Source organism: Olea europaea, unplaced genomic scaffold, assembly GCF_002742605.1.
Source record: "Olea europaea var. sylvestris unplaced genomic scaffold, O_europaea_v1 scaffold269, whole genome shotgun sequence".
NCBI classification, from domain to species: domain Eukaryota; kingdom Viridiplantae; phylum Streptophyta; class Magnoliopsida; order Lamiales; family Oleaceae; genus Olea; species Olea europaea.
Genome location: NW_019245290.1, coordinates 437,757 through 457,290, shown reverse-complemented (window position 1 = coordinate 457,290; position 19,534 = coordinate 437,757). Strand labels below are relative to the sequence as shown.

The following is a 19,534-nucleotide window of genomic DNA, read 5'->3' as shown; positions in this document are numbered from 1 at the left end:
AAAAAAAAAAGGAACAACACAAAATTGTTAATTTTAGAATGTTTGAATTATTAAATTATATAAAAGACAAATATAAAAATTAAATAAATAATTACTTTACCTTTTTCTAAAATTTAGACTATTCATATTATTTAAATAAATTTAAAAAAATAAATTAAATATAATCTCATAAAAAAATAGAATCAACATTGCTAAATTTACAATATTTGAATTATTAAATTATATAAAAGACAAATATAAAAATTAAATAAATAATTACTTTACCTTTTTTTAAAATTTAAATTTAAAAAAATAAATTGAAGATAATTTCATAAAAATATAGAATCAACATTGTTAAATTTACAATATTTGAATTATTAAATTATATAAAAGACAAATATAAAAATTAAATAAATTTGAAATAAAAAATTAAAGATAATTTCATAAAAATAATTTTAAAAAATAAATAAAAAATTTTGAAAAAATAAATTAAAGATAATTTCATAAAAAAAATAATCAACATTGTTAATTTTACAATATTTCAATTATTATATTATATTGACAATGATAAAAAAAATTAAATAATATAATTACTATTTAATCAAATAAAAAATTTAATTAATTACAAAAATTATAAAAAAAATTAAAATTTAAATATTATCTGGGCCGGTGATCCGGCCCAGATACCCGACTGTTACACAGTCTGGGCCTGACTGTTAACAGTCTGGCCCGACTATTAACAGTCGGCCCAGACTGTGTAACAGCCGGTTTTTGGCCGTTCAATGGCCCGGTGGCCGGGAAACGGCCGGAAATCGCCATTCCCGGCCACTGAGCTCCAAAAAATGGCAAAAAATCTTATTTTTCACATTCCAGCATGCCCACAATCTAGCTACTCATGCCCATGGATCTAATTTCAACCAAAATTACTAATGATGCTAACTATGAAAAAAAGCATTCGAACTGGAGTTTTGATCAGAAAACTAACCGGTTCTTTTACTTCCACTGTAGATGATGATCGTTGATTGCGACGTTGGTGTAACTCCGGTGGTCGGTCGGTCGGTCGATTCGGTCGGTGAGAGAATTATCAAACAGTCTGAAGGGTAAAATGGGAAAATACTGTGAAGTTTTCTTTTTAACTTAATTTGTTTTTTTTTTAATTCATTTAATTGGTCAAAGGCCAATGTCAATTTTTGCTACAGTATAAGGGTCATTTTTGTGTATTTCCTCCCAATCCTCATTTATTCAAAGTTCAACCATAGACATCGAATTGAAATCATATTCATACCTCAATTATTCTCTCGTCAACTCCATTTATGAAGGCTGGTCTGTATTTTTTCTTGCTGGTTTAGTGATTAATATTGTTGTAATTAATAATTCTAGTTCCATTTAAATACTTTAGGCTACAGATTCTGGTTTGGGTCATTGGGTGGTGTGGGTTTTGTGGGAAATTGGAATGATAATTTTTTGCATTCATTGCATTAGAGGAGTTGATTTTGTATGTAAACAGAAATATCTCCTTCATCTTGTCTATTTTCTTAAAATTTTCATTTCTTATCTGCCCTTGCTTGAACCCTAAATCTGTGAATTAATTTCAAATCCATTCAAATTAAAGCTTATTGTACCTTAGTTTGAAGTTGAAATCTATATGTCAGTCAAATCGGATGGTTTTTTCTCAATTTCTATTTTTCCAAATGCTTGGCAAGCACAACATGAACTACAAATTATTATTATTTTTTTAATTTTTGGCTAAAAAATTATAGAAACTTCTATTTTCGTTTTTTATTGATTTAAAGTGTGAAGCTTACATTTATTATCCTTTCATGTGGATGTAAAAATGTCTTTATATGGAACTGAAGATGATTCTTGATATTCTTTAACCAATTATTATCCATTGCCTATATTTATAGTTCTTAATTAGAAAATTCTTTAAGTTCTACTCAGCAACAACGCATTACTCTCGTTGTTTTTATTTCTCCAAGCCATTGTTAAACACATAAAATATTCGATTGTTGTTTGTGTGCATTATACTATTGTTGCCTTGTCTCATTTTTATCTTTCTCCTATTTTTAGCATTTACAAATGGAAAGTCAACATTCATCAAAGAGAGTGAATACAATATTTTCATTCTTTAAAAAGATTGGTCCAGAAATTGAACGTCCTTCAGTCTAAACTCCTATGCAACATGCTCCAATCTCATCTCTAAAAATTGAAAATTCGTCAATCTCAACTCTTGAATTGCAATCAAGTATTAGTATTGAACGAGATAAAAAAAAATGTTAAAAAATTCTACAATCTATGAGATGTGATTAGAATTGCATATACAAAAGTTGGACCTTATCAGCTATAGCTTCAATGAGTATCCAATGATAGAAGAAAAACAAGGTGCACTTTCAGGGAAAAAAAAAAAATTGGTTCCCTGAATTTCCTTAAATGGTGTATTCTCCTTCAACTAAAATGAATATTGTTTTTACTGCTTTCTTTTTTAGAAAGATGGTAATTTATCTGACTGTTTGGGATTGGTTATAGAAGGATATAATAATTGGAAGATGGTTAAAGACAATAAATATGTTTTTCTTGTTCATGCTAGTTCAACATATCGTAAATTTTGAGACTAGAGCTAAAGATTTAATTAGACTGTCTCAGTATATTGACAAGGGGATGAATGTTGTATCAAAAGAGGAAATTCGAAAACGTCGTTTGCATATAATGACTTCGATTAAAAGTTTTTGATAGCTAGCATTTCGAGGTTTAGGGTTTAGAGGTAATAATGAATCTCCAACTTCACTTAATCTTGGGAATTTTCTACAACTAATAAAGCACGTAGCAGATTTGAATCCAGCTATTCGTAATGTTTTATTGGAAATGCACCACAAATTCCCAACACATTGCTCCAATTTTTCAAAAAGAAATTTTGCATATATGGCCAGTAGAGCACGACGGATAATTAGAGAGAAAGTTGGGGTGAATGCTTTTGCATTCTTATTGATGAAGTACAAGATGTATCTAACTGAAAGTAGATGGTCATTATCTTAAGGCTTGTTAATAGTCATGGCAGCTTGATATTTTTCTTTACAATTAACAGAGTTAATGATACCCATCATTGAATCTCAAAAATGAAATTGTGATATTTTTGTTCAAAATGCATTTTAGCCGATCAAAATGAGAAGACACGGGCACGATGGTGCTAGTAATATGAGTGGTGCTTGGAATAGGCTTCAAGCATTATTTCTTAGAGATTGTTAATATGCATACTAGGTCCATTGTTTTATCCATTGGTTACAATTGACATTAGTTGTGGCAGCTAAAGAAGTCCAAGTTATTTGGAATTTCTTTTCTCATTTGGACAAGATTGTCAATATTACTACTTCTCCTAAATGAGTTACTGAGTTGCAATCTTCTCATAGAGAGGAAATTTAGTATATGTAAATGGGGCCAATTAAATAATTAATTTGCAGTGGTCAAGAGCTACTCATAGGAGTTCACATTACGACTTACGACTCTGTAAAGAGTTTGAAGGATACGTACGGTACAACCCGCAAAGTGCTTGAATATATTTGTGACCATTGTTCAAATAGTAGATCTCAGGCTCAAGCTCATGATGCCTACAAAAATTTAGTGAGTTTTAAGTTAATATTATCTTGCATTTGATGTACAGAATAATGAGAACCACCAATGTTCTTTGTCAAACCCTTCAAAAAAGATCTCAAGACATCTTAACTATTTTGACATTTGTGTCTACCATAAAACAATTACTTCAAAAATCAAGAGATGACGATTGGGAAAAATTTCTTCAAGAAGTGATAATTTTTTGCTAAAGAAATGATATTATAATACTTGATCTATATAACACTAGTCATTTTAGTGATGAAACTATAGTTGAGCATTATTATTATGATTTTTTTGATGAAGCAATGGATTTTGTGACGATGGAGTTAAATACAAGATTTAATGATATATCAGTAGAATTCCTTTCTCTCAGTGTAACTTTGGATCCTAAAGATTCATTTAAATCATTTGACAGTTGTAAAATTTTCACATTTGCAGAGAAATTCTATCATTGAAAGCAAGATATTATTATATTGAATTATGAGTTAGATATGAAGGGTGAGTCCCAATTTCAAGTATCTATACTTGCTAAATTATGTAGATAGTTGATTGAGAGTGGAAGGTTGAAGGCTTATATTATGATGACTAAATTGATTCGTCTTGTATTGACATTATCTGTTTCTACCACACATACTAAGTGAACATTTTCAGCAATAAAACATGTAAAGATGAAACTTCCCAACAAAATAGATGTTGACTTTTTTGCTGATACTTTTTACAAAAAAAGGAACTTGTTGAGAAAATAGATCTAGATTCTATTATAAATGAATATTATGTTACAAATCCTTATTTGGAATGACTTAAATAAATAATGTTCGTTAACCATTTTTTTAATACATATAAATTTTATTACATTGATTTTATTAAGTACTTTCAGTCTTCCCAATAAAAAAATCCTGGATCTGTCCCTAAAATGAGGTATTCATTGTTTGTGCAGGATTCAATCGAACTGCTATTTAAGGTGATACCAAGATGGATGCTTGATTGGTAGACATTGCAATACACTTTATTGATAGAAATTGAAAATTGCATAAGAGGATATAGAGTTTTTCTATTTTTCCAAATCATAAAGGAGAGACCATTGGAAAACTTATTGAATACTGTTTGCTCGATGGGAGAATAGAGCATGTGGGTACTATTACTATAGACAGTGCAAACAATCATTTATGTGAAAAATAAGTAGAAGAATTGGAACCTGATGATACTATGATGTTAAGCGGCTCTGCGGCTCTTATTTGAATGTACATTATTCTACATATATAGTCAATTTGATTGTTAAAGAATGATTGAAATATGGTCAAATATTTTCGATCATCTCCTTCCTAGTTAATGAAATATAAAATTGGGAGAAAGATAAAAAAAATTGCCAAACTTTTAAGAATCTTTTATGGTATCACATTGAAATTTAGTGCTTCATTGAGTGTTACTTCCAATATTTACTTTCATGAAGTTCGTAAAGCTGAGCAAATTTTGAAAAGAAAAAGGCGTGACACGAAAAATTATTTGTTAAGTAATGTAGCAAATAACATGAAGATTATGTTTGACAAGTATTAGTGTAATGTTGATACAATGAATAAGATTTTGATTGTAGCAGTTATGCTTGATCCAAGGTACAAGTAGGAGTTTGTTGTAAATTGTATTGATATCTCTTATTACTTTGTCCATGTTGTAGCCACAAAATACGAGGTCATGAAATTATTGTATGCTTTATAAAACCAATACAAGGGATGGCATTGCTCAAACAATGGAGCTAATGGAAGTGTTTCGATGTTTCTAATGTTGTAGTCACTTTGTTGGAGCGTTTGGATGATGATGATCATTGTAATTTTTATTTTAGGTAGAAGGAAATGATGATGATGATGATTGTAATGATTGTAATTTTTATTTTAGGTACAAGGAAATGAAAACTAACTTAATGGAATTCTTCGGAAAAGATGAGATACAACGAAATCTAATGGAACTCATTGAAGACGCTATCGATGAAAATTTTGACATTTTAAATTGGAGGAAGTCCAATAAATCAAGATTTGAATTTCTACGAGGTTGCAAGGGATGTAATTGCAATTTCTGTATCTACAATTGCTTCATAGTTAGCATTTAGTACTAAAGGGCACTTCTTAATCTATTTAAGAATTCTTTAATTCCTAAAATAGTTGAGACCTTGATTTTTACACAAAACTGGCTAAGGGAAGAATACACACTTTCGAAAGTTTTCCAAAATATAGTTTACATTGAAGAGACGGAGTTCTATGAGAACATTAGGACATGCAATATATTATATTTTCCCATATTAAATTTTATTAGTTGGACAAATTTTAGTTTATTTATCTTTATTAATTGTGTTTTTTCAATTATTTCTTGTAGAGTTTCTTAGTGTGACAAGTCAAATAATGGATAATTAATTTAAATAGTTGGTATTTGCAATGCTAAAATAACTTCTAATTCATATTTCATTTTTTTAATGTAGATTTGAAGGCTTGAAGCAAACGAATCAGTGTGATGGAATCATCGATGCTTTAGCATTATTATTTACTTTTAAAAAATTTGTATACACTAGTAAATAAAAACTTATTAGACAATTTGTTATTTGTATTTTACATATCATTGATTGGATTAGGGTAAATATATTTACAACACAATTTTTATTTATTGCACCACAATGTAATTGCACTTAAAGTTCTTACTCTCTCCTTATTAAAACACTTATGTGCCTAACAATATTTCATGTCATTCTTTTCTTCAAAATTTTCGTTAATTAACATACATAGCAGTTTTATGTCCAAAAGTTTGTTAAAATGGTGTAAACCAAGTTATTTTTCTATCATATTTTTAAAAATAAATGAATAAAAAATGCGAAAAAATATTTTTCGCTCATTTCAAAGTATGAAAACAAAATATTTGGATATAAATTATCAATAAGGATGAGACGTACAAATTAATGAAAGTTGAAGATAAAAATTCGACAAAAAAGTTGAAAAAATAATTACTACAATGATCGAAGATCGAGGAGATTTACTATAATTAAAATATTTTATATCAAATAGAAGTTATGGTGTCAATATAACTACTCATTAGATTAATATAGTGTTATTGTTAATGTTAAAAAGTTTAATTATGATACAAAATCGAATGGAATTGAATCGAAACCAAATTGGACTGTTTATCAATATAATTTTTCATCAAAATACATTTTTCAATAAAATAAAATTTTCATCCAAATACATGATTTGACCCCATTTTAAATCACACATTTTCGATAAAATAATATTACATGTACATTCATGATTTTTAAAAATTTTTTAGTTACACATTTTTCATTAATATTAATAGACTATTCAATTTTTTTTATTTTTTTTTGGGAGGGGTGAAGGGGCGTTGAAACAAGTGCATAGAAGACAAATAGAATACGAGCCCCCGAGACATAATCTAGTGATACAAAGAATATGAGTGAGGTAGTCTTAACTTTACTGGCCGTCACAGTGTGAGTGTTCGATTTCTGAGATATGTAATTGGACTCTTTGTGGGCACAAGTGTATAGATACGCTCTTGTTTCCTGACCTGTTGGGACACATCCCGCGATTTATCTCCCTCACGATACTCTAGGGACAGAACTGTGGGGCTCTCAAGGTTGGGGTTCAACCCAATTTTTATATATTTTATTTTATTTTATTTTTATTTTTCAAATAGAATACGCGTCTCCTAATAAATATAATGAGAGTATAAAATACAGAAGATGGCTCCGTATTCTCTCTCTCTCTCTCTCAGGCGAAGTCGCGGAGTTTTCCTTTTTGCAGATAGCGATGGTAAATTTACGATATCTTCCTCTCTTGATCTCTTTTTATAATACTTTGATAGTAAATTTCGTTAAATTCGCATCAGAGAGTATATGGGGGTACGATATCGCTTTGATAAAGTTTCTATAATATTGTGTGATAAATTGAAATACGCTGGTCAAAAATCATAAAGATGACAGGAAGGTATTGGAATTTCGTTAATACAGTAATTGAAGTTTTGGGTTTTGTAAATATGATAGGAGACTTTAATTTATTTGTAAATATACAAATCAAATGGACAGAATAAATTGGATGCTGCTCTTGTTGGCCGGGTTGAACGATTGAAGTTTTAAGTGTAATGTTGATCAAGTCATGGCTTCCTGAACTTGTTTTTTTTTCCACCCGGGCTTTTTCCCTTTCCCTCCTTCCTTTCCATTTTCTCCCTTCTATTTAACGCCCCTTGCTTGCAGGCACCGGTTTATAGTGCAGTACCCAGGAAAGATAAACCTAGAGGACGTCACGGATTAACTCAACAGAAAAGGCAGGAGATAAAAGAAGCATTCGAGCTGTTTGATACTGATGGCTCTGGTATTTTCACTAGTCTCTTATATAATCAATTATTGAAATAAGTAACATAATTGAATGCGGTATATCTCTACTGACATCTGATTCCAATTTACTGCGTGTTCTTTTAACTAACCCTATGCAGGAACAATTGATGCAAAAGAGTTGAATGTTGCAATGAGGTATGAAAGTTTCGTTAATACTATTTTATCTATGGAAATTAAATGTGACATGGCTTCTTTGCAGGGCTCTTGGTTTTGAAATGACAGAAGAGGTAATGAAAAACTCTCAAGTTTGCCCACGTTAAATATCTTTTCTCACATAAATGTTATTTGAAGAGTCTTAAACTGTGTGCTAGTATTCCTATGGAAGATCTTTTATTGCTTGTGATAAATATTCCTCTTGTTGCCATTTGCCTCATGCTAGTAAGAGAAATATATACATATTTGTGTTCCAAACAGAAGGGATTCCAGATGACTGGAGATTTAATCAAACCTTGTTTTCCCTAAATTTCTATATTATCAGTGGGCTCTTACCATCCTCAAGAGTGATTAGATGGATATTTGAGAAGTTTGGGCCTCTTTTGATGTGTTTCCTTCTCCATTCCTTAAAGAAAATTATTATTTTTTAAATTGTATAAACACTATTTAAAAATGCTGTAGAAATATTGCTTGTTTGAAGAAAGAATATGCGATAATGAGATTTTACCTAATGTGAGTCACATGTTGCAAATTTATTGCTTGGTTTCTATATTAATAGTTTATTTATACTATATGCTTGACTAAGCTTTTAAGGGCTTATAAGTAGTGAATCCCAAGGAATATGTGATTAGAAGTAAATAAAATAGTGGTCCTAAGAAATGTGTTGTTAAAAATGATGTTTGACCAGTATCTAAGCACTTAGAACAACTAGCAAGAAAGTACTATATCAATTTATTTCATATCATGGTTTGGGTTAAAAATCAGTGGGATTTACTATCCCTTTTCCAAATATTAAGAAGTCTGTGGACATATTGTCAATAGTCTAATCATGCATTTCTTTAGAATACTACAGAAAAGTAATATGCGCTGGCCACTGAGGGTTATTTCAATTCTATACAGCGTGAAATTGATGTTCACATAAGAAGAGAATATTGTAGATTGATACTACAAGTTTTAGACTTAGATAGTTTGGTAGAAAGATAGATTCATATATTTATTTCTAAAATTGATAGTGTACTGCTAATTATAGTCCATTAATCATTTACGAGATAAATGGAATCCTTTCTCATTCCACTCTTCCATTTTGGCTAGAACTTGTAAGGGAAGTTTCATTCAAATGAATTTGGAAATTTAATTGAATCAGTCACTGTGAATTGAATAAGTCATTGTGATTGACTTGCACACAATCACAATCTCTCCTGAATAATGGGGTAGTTCGGCTAACCAGTTTTTGAATGGTTCATGATCCTAAGGATGACAAGTTTGTTGATTCTTGTGAACAGAGTAAGAAAAGCATTTGCTTCATGGATTTGTATAATAGGATATCTTCTATAGTTTTGGTGCCTTGTACAAAGAAACTGAGGTAGTTAACCTTTAGGTATAGGGTTCTGTGAGTGTGGAGTAATTATAGTTCTTATCATGTTGATAATTAATATGCGCCTTAGATACTTCTGTAACTCTTTCGGGCATGTATATCAAGCTTGTATCATCAGTTGTTGCGGGAAGCATTGATTGTGACCCTTTATGGAGAACTGTTGAGAAAGTAGACGAACTATAAAAGCTGCTCAGGCAACAGTTCCTATCCACGTGGGGGATGGGATGTGTGGGAATTATATGGTTCCATGTTAATAATTTTTCTTCTGTGCACTACATGGGCTAAGCGTGGTATAGACTATCTTGGTTGAAGTTTACTATTTTGGTTATTTTTCAATTTTTTTCCCCGAAATTGTGCATTTATAAAGATACTCTTTTAATCTCTATATCACGTTGTCAGTAGTTTCTCAATTCTTACTGGTCATCGGCAACAATACTTTAGTTTCAATTGCATTTCGTTTTGTAATAAGGGCCATGTGGTTTAAACTTTTGGCTTTAACGTTACAGGAAATTAATAAAATGATAGCTGAAGTAGACAAGGATGGCAGTGGTGCTATTGACTTTGATGAGTTTTGTCACATGATGACAGCCAAATTTGGAGAAAGGGACACTAAAGAGGAGCTAATGAAAGCTTTTTACATTATTGACCAAGATAAAAATGTAAGCTATTGCCGGGGTTTACATACTATTATTGCGTCTTCTCATAACTGGTTCTTCGTCATGATTGCAGGGGAAGATTTCTGCTGCAGACATTCAGCGCATGGCGAAGGAGTTGGGTGAACGTTTCAGCGATAGAGAGATTCAAGAAATGATTAACGAAGCAGATCAAGATCGTAAGTTTACTCTAATTTTCTTTTCTGAATTTATTGGGCATATGTGGTTTTGGTGCTCTATATTTTGCTTGACATATCTACTGATATCTTTTATGACAAATCTAGAATATTCATTCTTGTGCAGTCACTTTCATCCAGAATCCTGAAACCTGCTGCCTAAGCATCTTTTTAATGTACATGACTCCACGAATCATTTACATGCCAAATATCACAAATGCTTTTGCAATGGACAGTGAAGGTTTAAAAATCTAGAAGAGGACACAAATATTTGGTAGATGAATCTGATTGTATGTAACACCCCAAATTTTCATAGACTTGAAGTGTCACCAAGAACTCACTGTTGTTTGTTTTGAATACGGAACGATAAAAATATTTTTTTAAAAAAAAAAAAAATACAATATTGAAATAGCCATAAATTTAAACTAAACATGGAAAATTGTATCTTTAAAAGAAAAATAAACATGTTCAGCTAACCAATTAAATAACATGACTTTGAAGTGTGAACTTTACACCAACTAATAAATTCGAAGATAGAAAAATACTTAATATATATATTTTTTAACTTATTTCTTCGATCCACTTGGCAGCCAACATGACCATCCCACCACAGATCCAATAGACCTTAATTGACTTGTAAAATTATTGTACGAGCGAGTATTTAAAAATACCTAATAAAATATGTGCAGTTTCCATACACAATTATATATAACAAATAAATCAACATTTCGTGCCACTTTTCTCTTATGGAGTATATCGGTGATCAAACGATATACTTATCTTAGATCCTCTTTTATTCTCGTAGGATTTCACATCTCTTTCTATAGAATTTGAATGTCCATTGGCAATTCATGCATATTTAATGGAATACATAAAAGCATAAGGAAACAAACCACTTGTACATAAGTATCTTACCTTGTCAAATAAAATGAATTTGAAAAAATCCCAATACCTTTTCTACTTTCTCGACTGCGTCAATAAAATCGTGAATGACTTTTCGAAATTATTCTCTCTATTATTTGCTGTGTAAAATTTCTTAGTGGAGAATTTATGGGACAATTGCACACTATTTATAGTTAAAAAATAGTAGTTGAGTCATAGTACAATTGTGATGGAAGAAAACGTGTATCAATTTGGATAGGAATTGAATTTTGATAAAACAAATCATACTATGACACATGTACTTGAATTGTGGTACAAAAGTGTGGAGCCATGTCCCCACAAGTAAAATAGGATAAAAAATGACTTCATAAAATTTTATCTCATCTTTATAAAATCTCTAGTAGGTGAAAATAATTTAAAATAAATAAATGTTTAAACGCATGTTGTGGTAGGAGATGGAAAATTGCATAATAATTTATATAATAAATTCTAGATTAGTTTAATTAGGATTTTGCTTAATTAGAGGTATCCTAATCACAATAGTCAACCATATCTACTTGTACAATGTGGTTGAGAAAAAAAAAAAGAATATTTAATAAAAGTGAATACTACTATTTTAATTTAATTTAGCAAACAATAAGTGGAGTTTGAAATATATTAAAATAGGATTATAATTATCAATTAACATTAATCATAATCAAAATGTGATTAAAAATAATAATTAACCACTGTCATAATTAAAATAGGATTTTCATATATCTAATAAGTCAAATCTTAAACCAACCAACATTTTTGCCTTATATATATATAGAAAAGTACAGGTGGTTGTCTTTTGATTTAAATTAAATACTAATAATGACTTCTACAAACTTCACTATCTTGATCCTAACTTATTCGAATTGACTTTTTTCGCAAATCAAAGACTTCTAATTAATTACAAGCTTAAAAAAGAGTCTAATATTGATATATGAAAACTCGCTCTATCAAAATCTAATTATTTGACCCAAAAAATATAAGAATTTAGAACATAATTCACTTTAGTCCTTCAATCTCAAAATATAAATATATAGTCTACAAAATAAATAAATTTTTATTCTACAAAATTTTCGGGGCGTGACAATGTTCCTTCAATAAATGAATTTTGTCCTTGAAATTACCTCAATTAGTTGAAAAGCTTTGAATATTTGACTGGCATACTTATAGTAGTGCATAACATGGAGCAAGAAAGCTCATAATCATGCTAAAAGAATGACATTTTGTTTCATACCTTGGATCAATTGGAAAGTGGTCGAATAGTGAGCGTCACGTGTCAAGAGTTTTTTATATCATTAATTGTTTTAATACTTCAAAAATTTTACATTGCTATTAATTCCTTAATGTTTATGGAAAAACTTTTTTTTATTAGAAATTTACTAAAATAGAATTTTATCAAACTAGAAGTTTCTAAAAATAGAATTTTCCTAAATTTGGGATGATTTGAATTATTATTATTATTATTATTATTATTATTACAAGAAAGCTCATAATCATGCTAAAAGAATGACATTTTGTTTCATACCTTGGATCAATTGGAAAGTGGTCGAATAGTGAGCGTCACGTGTCAAGAGTTTTTTATATCATTAATTGTTTTAATACTTCAAAAATTTTACATTGCTATTAATTCCTTAATGTTTATGGAAAAACTTTTTTTTATTAGAAATTTACTAAAATAGAATTTTATCAAACTAGAAGTTTCTAAAAATAGAATTTTCCTAAATTTGGGATGATTTGAATTATTATTATTATTATTATTATTATTATTATTTTTTTTTTTTTTTTAAAAAGTGTCTACAAGAAGGTAGACATGCTTTGATACCAAACTGTAACACTCAAAATTTTCATAAACTTGAAGTATCACCAAGAACTCACTTTTGTTTGTTTTAAATATGGAACGATAAAAATAAATTTATTTGAAAGCAAAATATTGAAATATCCATAAATTTAAACTAAACATGGAAAATTATATCTTTAAAAGAAAAAAGTAAACATGTTTAGCTAACCAATTAAATAACATGACTTTGAAGTTTGAACTTTAAACCAACTAATAAATTTGAAGATAGAAAAAACTTAACCCTTGTTTGAGCCTCATTTTTGGGGAAAGAATCAATTTTTGAGTAGTGTATTGATGGGAAATGTCTGGTAAAAGATATGGAAAAATTTTGGATTTACGTATAATATTATTTTATTAAAGAATGTGTGGTTGAAATGATGCCAAAACATTGTTGTAAAATAATTTTTTTTTTTTCCGATTCACTTAGCAGCCCTCATCACCAGCCCTCCACAGATCCAATCGATCCAAACTAACCTGTAAAATTATTATAAGAGTGAGTATTTAAAAATATCAAGTAAGATACGTGTAGTTTTCATACACAATTATAAATACGTGCAGTTTTCATACTACTCTTCTCTTATGGAATATATCAGTGACTAAGCGACGCACCTATCTTAGGTGCTTTTATATACCCATAGGATTTCTTATCTCTTTCTACAAAACTCGAAGGTCCAATGGCAATTCATGCATATTTAATGGAATACATAAAAGCATAAGGAAATGAACCACTTGCACATAAATATCTTACTTTGTCAAATAAAATGAATTTGAAAGAATCCTAATATCTTTTCTACTTTCTCGGCTGCGTTAATAAAATTGTGACTTGACTTTTCGAAATTATTCTCTCTACTATCTGTCGTGTAAAATTTCTTGGTGGAGAATTTATGGGACAATTTCACACTATTCATTGTAAAAAAAGAAAAAAAAAAATAGTAGTTGAGTCATAGTACAATTACTATGGAAAAAAATGTGTTCCAATTTGGATAGGAATTGAATTTTGATAAAAAACAAATCATACTACTAGAATTGTGGTACAAAAGTGTGGAGCCGTGTTCCACAAGTAAAATATGATAAAAAATGACTTCATAAAATTTGATCTCATCTTTATAAAATCTCTAGTAGGTAAAGATAATTTAAAATAAATAAATCTTTAAACACATGCCGTGGTAGGGGAAGGGAAATTACCTAATAATTTATATAATAAATTCTAGATTAGTTTAATTAGGATTTTGCTTAAGTAGAAGTATCCTAATCACAATAATCGACCATATCTACTCATACAATGTGGTCAAGAAAAAAAAAATTAATAAAGGTTAAGACTAATATTTTAATTTAATTTGGCAAACAATAAGTAGAGTTTGAAATATATCAAAATAGGATTATAATTATAAATTAACAAATATCATAATCAAAATGTGATTAGAAATCACAATTAGCCACTATCATAATTAAAATAGGATTTTCATATATCCAATATGTCAAATCCCAAACCAACCAACATTTTTGCCTCATATCTACAGAAAAATTCAAGTTGCTCTCAACCTTTAATAATTAGTTGGTGAATTCTAATTTAAATTAAATACTAATAATAACGACTTCTATAAATTTCAATATCTTGAACCTAACTTATCCGAATTAACTTTTTCACAATTCAAAGATTTGTTATTAATTACAAGCTTCAAAAAGAATCCAATATTAATATATTAAAACTCACTCTATCAAAATCTAATTATTTGACCCAAAAAGCATAAGAATTTAAGATATATTTCACTTTAGTCCCTCAATTTCAGAATATAAATGTATAGTCTACAAAATAAATAAATTTTATTCTACAAAATTTTCGGGGCGTCACATTGTATGTGATTGTAATAGACTTAGAAATTGGCTAGAAGCAGCCGAATTTGAGGTACAAGCTGCACATGGAGAGTTAAGAAGATTGACCTTGGTAGGATGTCAGTCTATTCTGGTCCTAGGATTACTAACTGTAAGTTTCATGGTTAGTTTCAAAAGACCGATAAAACTTCGCCTTCGTTACTTCAGAGCTTGTTCAAGTTTGGCATGACAGTAGAACAACCAAAGATGGCTTTGTTACATTCTTTACAGCCAAGATTATGGGCAACGGGAAAGGATATTGGTCTGAGGATATTGTAAGGCTTTTTGGTTGACAAGAGTCAGTGTTGTGACCAAAACATTTTCATAAACGCATAGTCCAGTTCCAAAGAAACAAGGGTGGGTAAAATAGACAGGGTCGGTCCAGTTCCTGAGAAACAAGAGTTCAGATTCAGTTTTCCCTAACTGAGAACTGACAGGTTCTGTTTTGGTACTCGGTTTCAGCAGTTCGAGCTAATTACACGATTTTCTGTCTTTTGAAATTTTTAGCTTTCTCAATAAATACCTAATTTTAATTGTAGATAGATCTTATTATAACGTGCTTGCACCCATTTCTAATCTAGCTGATTTCTCACACCTCAAACCATAAGAACCGAACCGAGTAAATATGGTTTGATCACCTATTATAGGCACTGTTCTAAACGGCGCTCATTCTAGACTCCGCCAATGCATGGTGGAAACGCCAAGCCACTTGGCTTGGTGCCTTATTTAGCGGTCAACAGCATTCGTTGACCGCTAATGCTCGCCTAGGCCCAGTTATGCACACCTAAGCGCGCATAATTACCTTTTTTATTTTTATTTTTTTCAATTATTATTATTATTATTATTATTTTTTACAATTCTTTTAAGTTAAAACTTAAATGCTAATTTCTTCACTTGTTGGTTCTAAATTGAAAATAGTCGCTTGAAGCCTTAAACAAAGGAAATCCCCTAAAAATTTCTATTTATTTACTATTCAATATTTATATTTGGAATTTACCTTTTTGTTGAAAACATTTGGAAAATGTATAAATTTCCTATAAATTTGTTTTAGATATTTGACAGGTATTATTTTTAATTATTAAACGATTTTTTAATTGACTAAAAATTAAAATAATATTAAAAAAAGAAAACTCCTTTTTACGCTTTTTTACGCCGATGCCTTGCCTAAGCTTGCTTAACTCACAGCTTGGCCTCCACGCATCGCAATGCATTACGCCTTTTAGAACACTGATTATAGGGAACTAGAAGAAACCAAATATTAAGTTGGTTCAATTCTGGCAAGAACCCCACCACCAAGTTAGACCTAGGCTACCTTATCATCATGCGCCTTATATTTGGCACCTCTATTAAGTTGAAAAGCTGGATATTTAAGAGAAATTTTTTGCCTATTCTCTTTTTACTCCCCTAAATGTTCTGAATGATGTATGTTGTAGGTGTGACAAAGTTCTAATATAGCTATTAATCTACCACATCCACTTCGTTTATCTGAGTTTGGTACAAGCCTATCAGATGTGCCAGAAATTGCGAGATATTCAGTTGTGGTTGTTTTTTACCCCCATGAGAACATAATTTTCCAAATATCGCAATTCATATTCAAGATGTCCACTGTTTTTCTATACCCACTTGTAGGTGGTGGTTTGATTGTACGACTTTAATTGTTCTTGAAATGTTACAGGTGATGGTGAAGTTAATGCCGAAGAGTTCATGAGAATGATGAGGAGAACTTCATATGGGTACTAGGGCTAAATTACAACTGTGTTTGGTTGTCATATTGTCAATCCTTCTGGTCATTGTATAATATGTTCTTGAATTACGAACAACATAGCAAGTTTATTTTATTGTTGAAATGACGTGGTTACATATTAAATATCCTGACTTGTTGCTGTCTAAAAATACCGTGCAGTTGTCCAGTTGAGTTTGCCATTCTTACATATTTTTGTAACTGACCTAGATGTTGCAGCAACTAGATTTTGTTGATTATCAATGCTGCTTCGAACCCCTCCCCTCTAACCTTTTTATTTCTTCTTGTAAATTGCACTTTCGAATCAGTTGATCCGAGGACAGACCGATCCGATTTTGATATTGAGAGTAACCATTCTCTACTACTCTTACCATCTCGTGCGCCTCAGACCAATTCATCCCAGCTATCCTTACCTTTACGACATCTTGCTCGTGCTCCACCTGTTTATTCGTGCTAGGAGCATCCCTTTAGACTCTTCTTGCACTTCTAGTTGAGTCATCCTTACAGGAATCGTCGGTGATTTAATAACCACCTTTCAGAACATCTTCCGTTTCCCCCGGAAGATTCTTTAATAGCGGATTTTGCCAACTCCATGTTTGACTGGGGCTTTGGTTGCTTATACTAGTTTCAGCGTATCCTAGCTTTCTCATATGTGCAAGTAACAGCCTCGAATTGAATAAGATTTTAATTTCTTTCGTCTTAACTTGGTCGTGTACTATATTTACACTTTACACAGAACTAGACCAGATAATCACTTACTGGGACCATTTTCTAATATCTAATCAATTCTTAGTTTTATCAATCTAAAGAAACCGATTTCCATACGAGGCAGAGTTTTTGCCCTTTTGATTTGTTTGGTTCTAGTTTTGCTATTACAATTAACAGGTAACGCTATTTTGTGTATTCAAACGTAAATTCTCAGCACATAGATATCTTAATGGTATGGGGAAGTTTGGCACGCGTTGCAACTTGTTATTAAATATATAGGGTAAATTCCTCTGAGGACAAACCTTTTATAATCATGGTAACGGGTAGGTAATTTTCTTTGACAGAATTCTTAAAACACAGAAGCAAAAAAGGAAAGAAGTAGAATATGAGAACGATGAGTTTATTACTTTCTTTCTTGAATGAAAACATCACTATTAATAGATCTTGGCACCCCATGTAATTTAACAATATGACTTAGGAAAGCCTTAGCGACCGCTAAAGCTGTAAATAGATGCTTTAAAGGGACGAAGTGAGCATACTTCGACAAACGGTCTACTACTACCATGATGACCGTGTACCCTTGTGAGGAAGGAAGACCTGAAATCCATAGAAATATCAGTCCATATTTTGTCAGGAATGTCCAAATGTTGATGGAGTCTGGCTAGACGCAACGTCTTAGTTTTACAACGTTGACAGGTATCACACTCTTGGATCAATTGCTTGACTGCAGCGAGCATTCTTGACCAAATAAACATAGATCGAATATGGCTTAGAGTCTTTTGAACCCCAAAATGTCCCCCCACTGGTGTTGAGTGACTATTTGCCAATATGGTGGGAATTAGCGTGGATGAAGGACATAAAAGAATTTGGTCCTTCTTAAGCCAAACTCCATCTCTCTGGAGATAAAGATGGGGAGTTTTATCTTGATGGAACTTAACCTGCTCATAAAAAAGATCAGATAAAACTTCATACTTAAGAGTGGTCCACCAATCTGGATTCGATAGCGAAATAACATGGAACTCAAATTCCGCAATCCGAGATAGAGCATCCGCCCCTTTGTTGTCAACCCCTTTTTTATATTGTATCTCATAATTGTACCATAAAATCGTTGGTAGCCAACATAGCTGTGTTGGTGTGGTGATGCATTGATCTAGGAGGTACTTTAAACTTCGCTGATCCGTTCCCACTATAAAAGGTCTGCCAAGAAGATACGGTATCCACTTTCTAATAGCTTTAGCCAACATCTCCTTGTCATAAGTTGATAATGTCAATGCAGTACCCTCTAAGGCCTCACTAAAATGCAATGGGTCGACTTGAGATAGAATTGCTCCTATTCCAATCCCGCAGGCATCACACTCCACTATAAACTTTTGAGAAAAATCTGGAAGTTGCAAGACGAGGGCAGTTGTGAGTACTTTTTTGAGTTGCAAGAATGCTTGTTGTGCCTCAGAGTTCCCATGAAATCCAGCTTGGGAAGTTAATTGTGTAAGCGGGGCAGCAATGCTTCCAAAGCCCCTAATGAATAATACCCAGCAAGGCCAAGGAATGCTCGCACACCTTTTATCGAGGTTGGTACTGGCCAATTTTGAATAGCCTGAATTTTTGTGGGATCTACTGAAATGCCCTTTGAAGTGATAATATGGCTGAGGTATTCCACTCGAGAGGTGCCAAATTGGCACTTGGATTGTTTTGCCATCAATTGGTGAACTGATAAAATCGTCAATACCGCCCTAAGATGTTGTAAATGGTCTGCCCATGTCCTGCTATAGATTAGAACGTCATTAAAAAAAAAAAACAAGAATAAACTTACGAAGGAAGGGTCGAAATATGTCATTCATCGAACTCTGAAAGGTTGATGGAGCATTGGTTAGACCGAAGGGCATTACTAAGAATTCATAGTGGCCTTCATGAGTGCGAAAACGGTCTTGTGAATGTCATCTTCCTTGACTCGGATTTGATGGTAGCCAGAACGAAGATCCATTTTTGAGAAAAATTGAGCACCATGCAGTTCATCTAAGAGCTCACCAATGATTGGAATAGGGTACTTGTCTTTGATGGTAACATTATTAAGTGCCCGATAATAAACACAAAACCTCCAAGTTCCATCCGCCTTTTTAAACAACAGTACTAGAGAC

General features: G+C 31.3%; 1 protein-coding gene across 2 annotated transcripts; it reads left to right on the top strand.

The window, feature by feature from the left end:
* The first annotated feature begins 7,324 nt into the window (after nt 1–7,324).
* Nucleotides 7,325–16,934, top strand: LOC111383436 (caltractin-like). Of its 2 annotated transcripts, none has more exons than XM_023007546.1 (7): nt 7,325–7,388; nt 7,829–7,946; nt 8,068–8,104; nt 8,169–8,196; nt 10,004–10,156; nt 10,227–10,329; nt 16,626–16,934. In XM_023007546.1, the coding sequence occupies exons 1-7, from the start codon at nt 7,386–7,388 to the stop codon at nt 16,688–16,690; spliced, it is 507 nt and encodes a 168-aa protein (XP_022863314.1). In that variant the 5' UTR covers nt 7,325–7,385; the 3' UTR covers nt 16,691–16,934. The 2 variants fall into 2 exon arrangements, with proteins under 2 accessions (XP_022863314.1, XP_022863315.1); XM_023007547.1 differs by lacking the exons at nt 7,325–7,388; nt 16,626–16,934 and adding exons at nt 7,669–7,713; nt 10,454–10,609.
* The last annotated feature ends 2,600 nt before the right edge of the window (nt 16,935–19,534 follow it).

Excerpts from the sequence above, each read along its gene's own strand:
- LOC111383436 (XM_023007546.1), top strand. Across the intron at positions 7,947-8,067 it reads GTTTGATACTGATGGCTCTG|GAACAATTGATGCAAAAGAG; the intron begins GTATTTTCACTA and ends AACCCTATGCAG. Across the intron at positions 8,197-10,003 it reads GTTTTGAAATGACAGAAGAG|GAAATTAATAAAATGATAGC; the intron begins GTAATGAAAAAC and ends TTAACGTTACAG.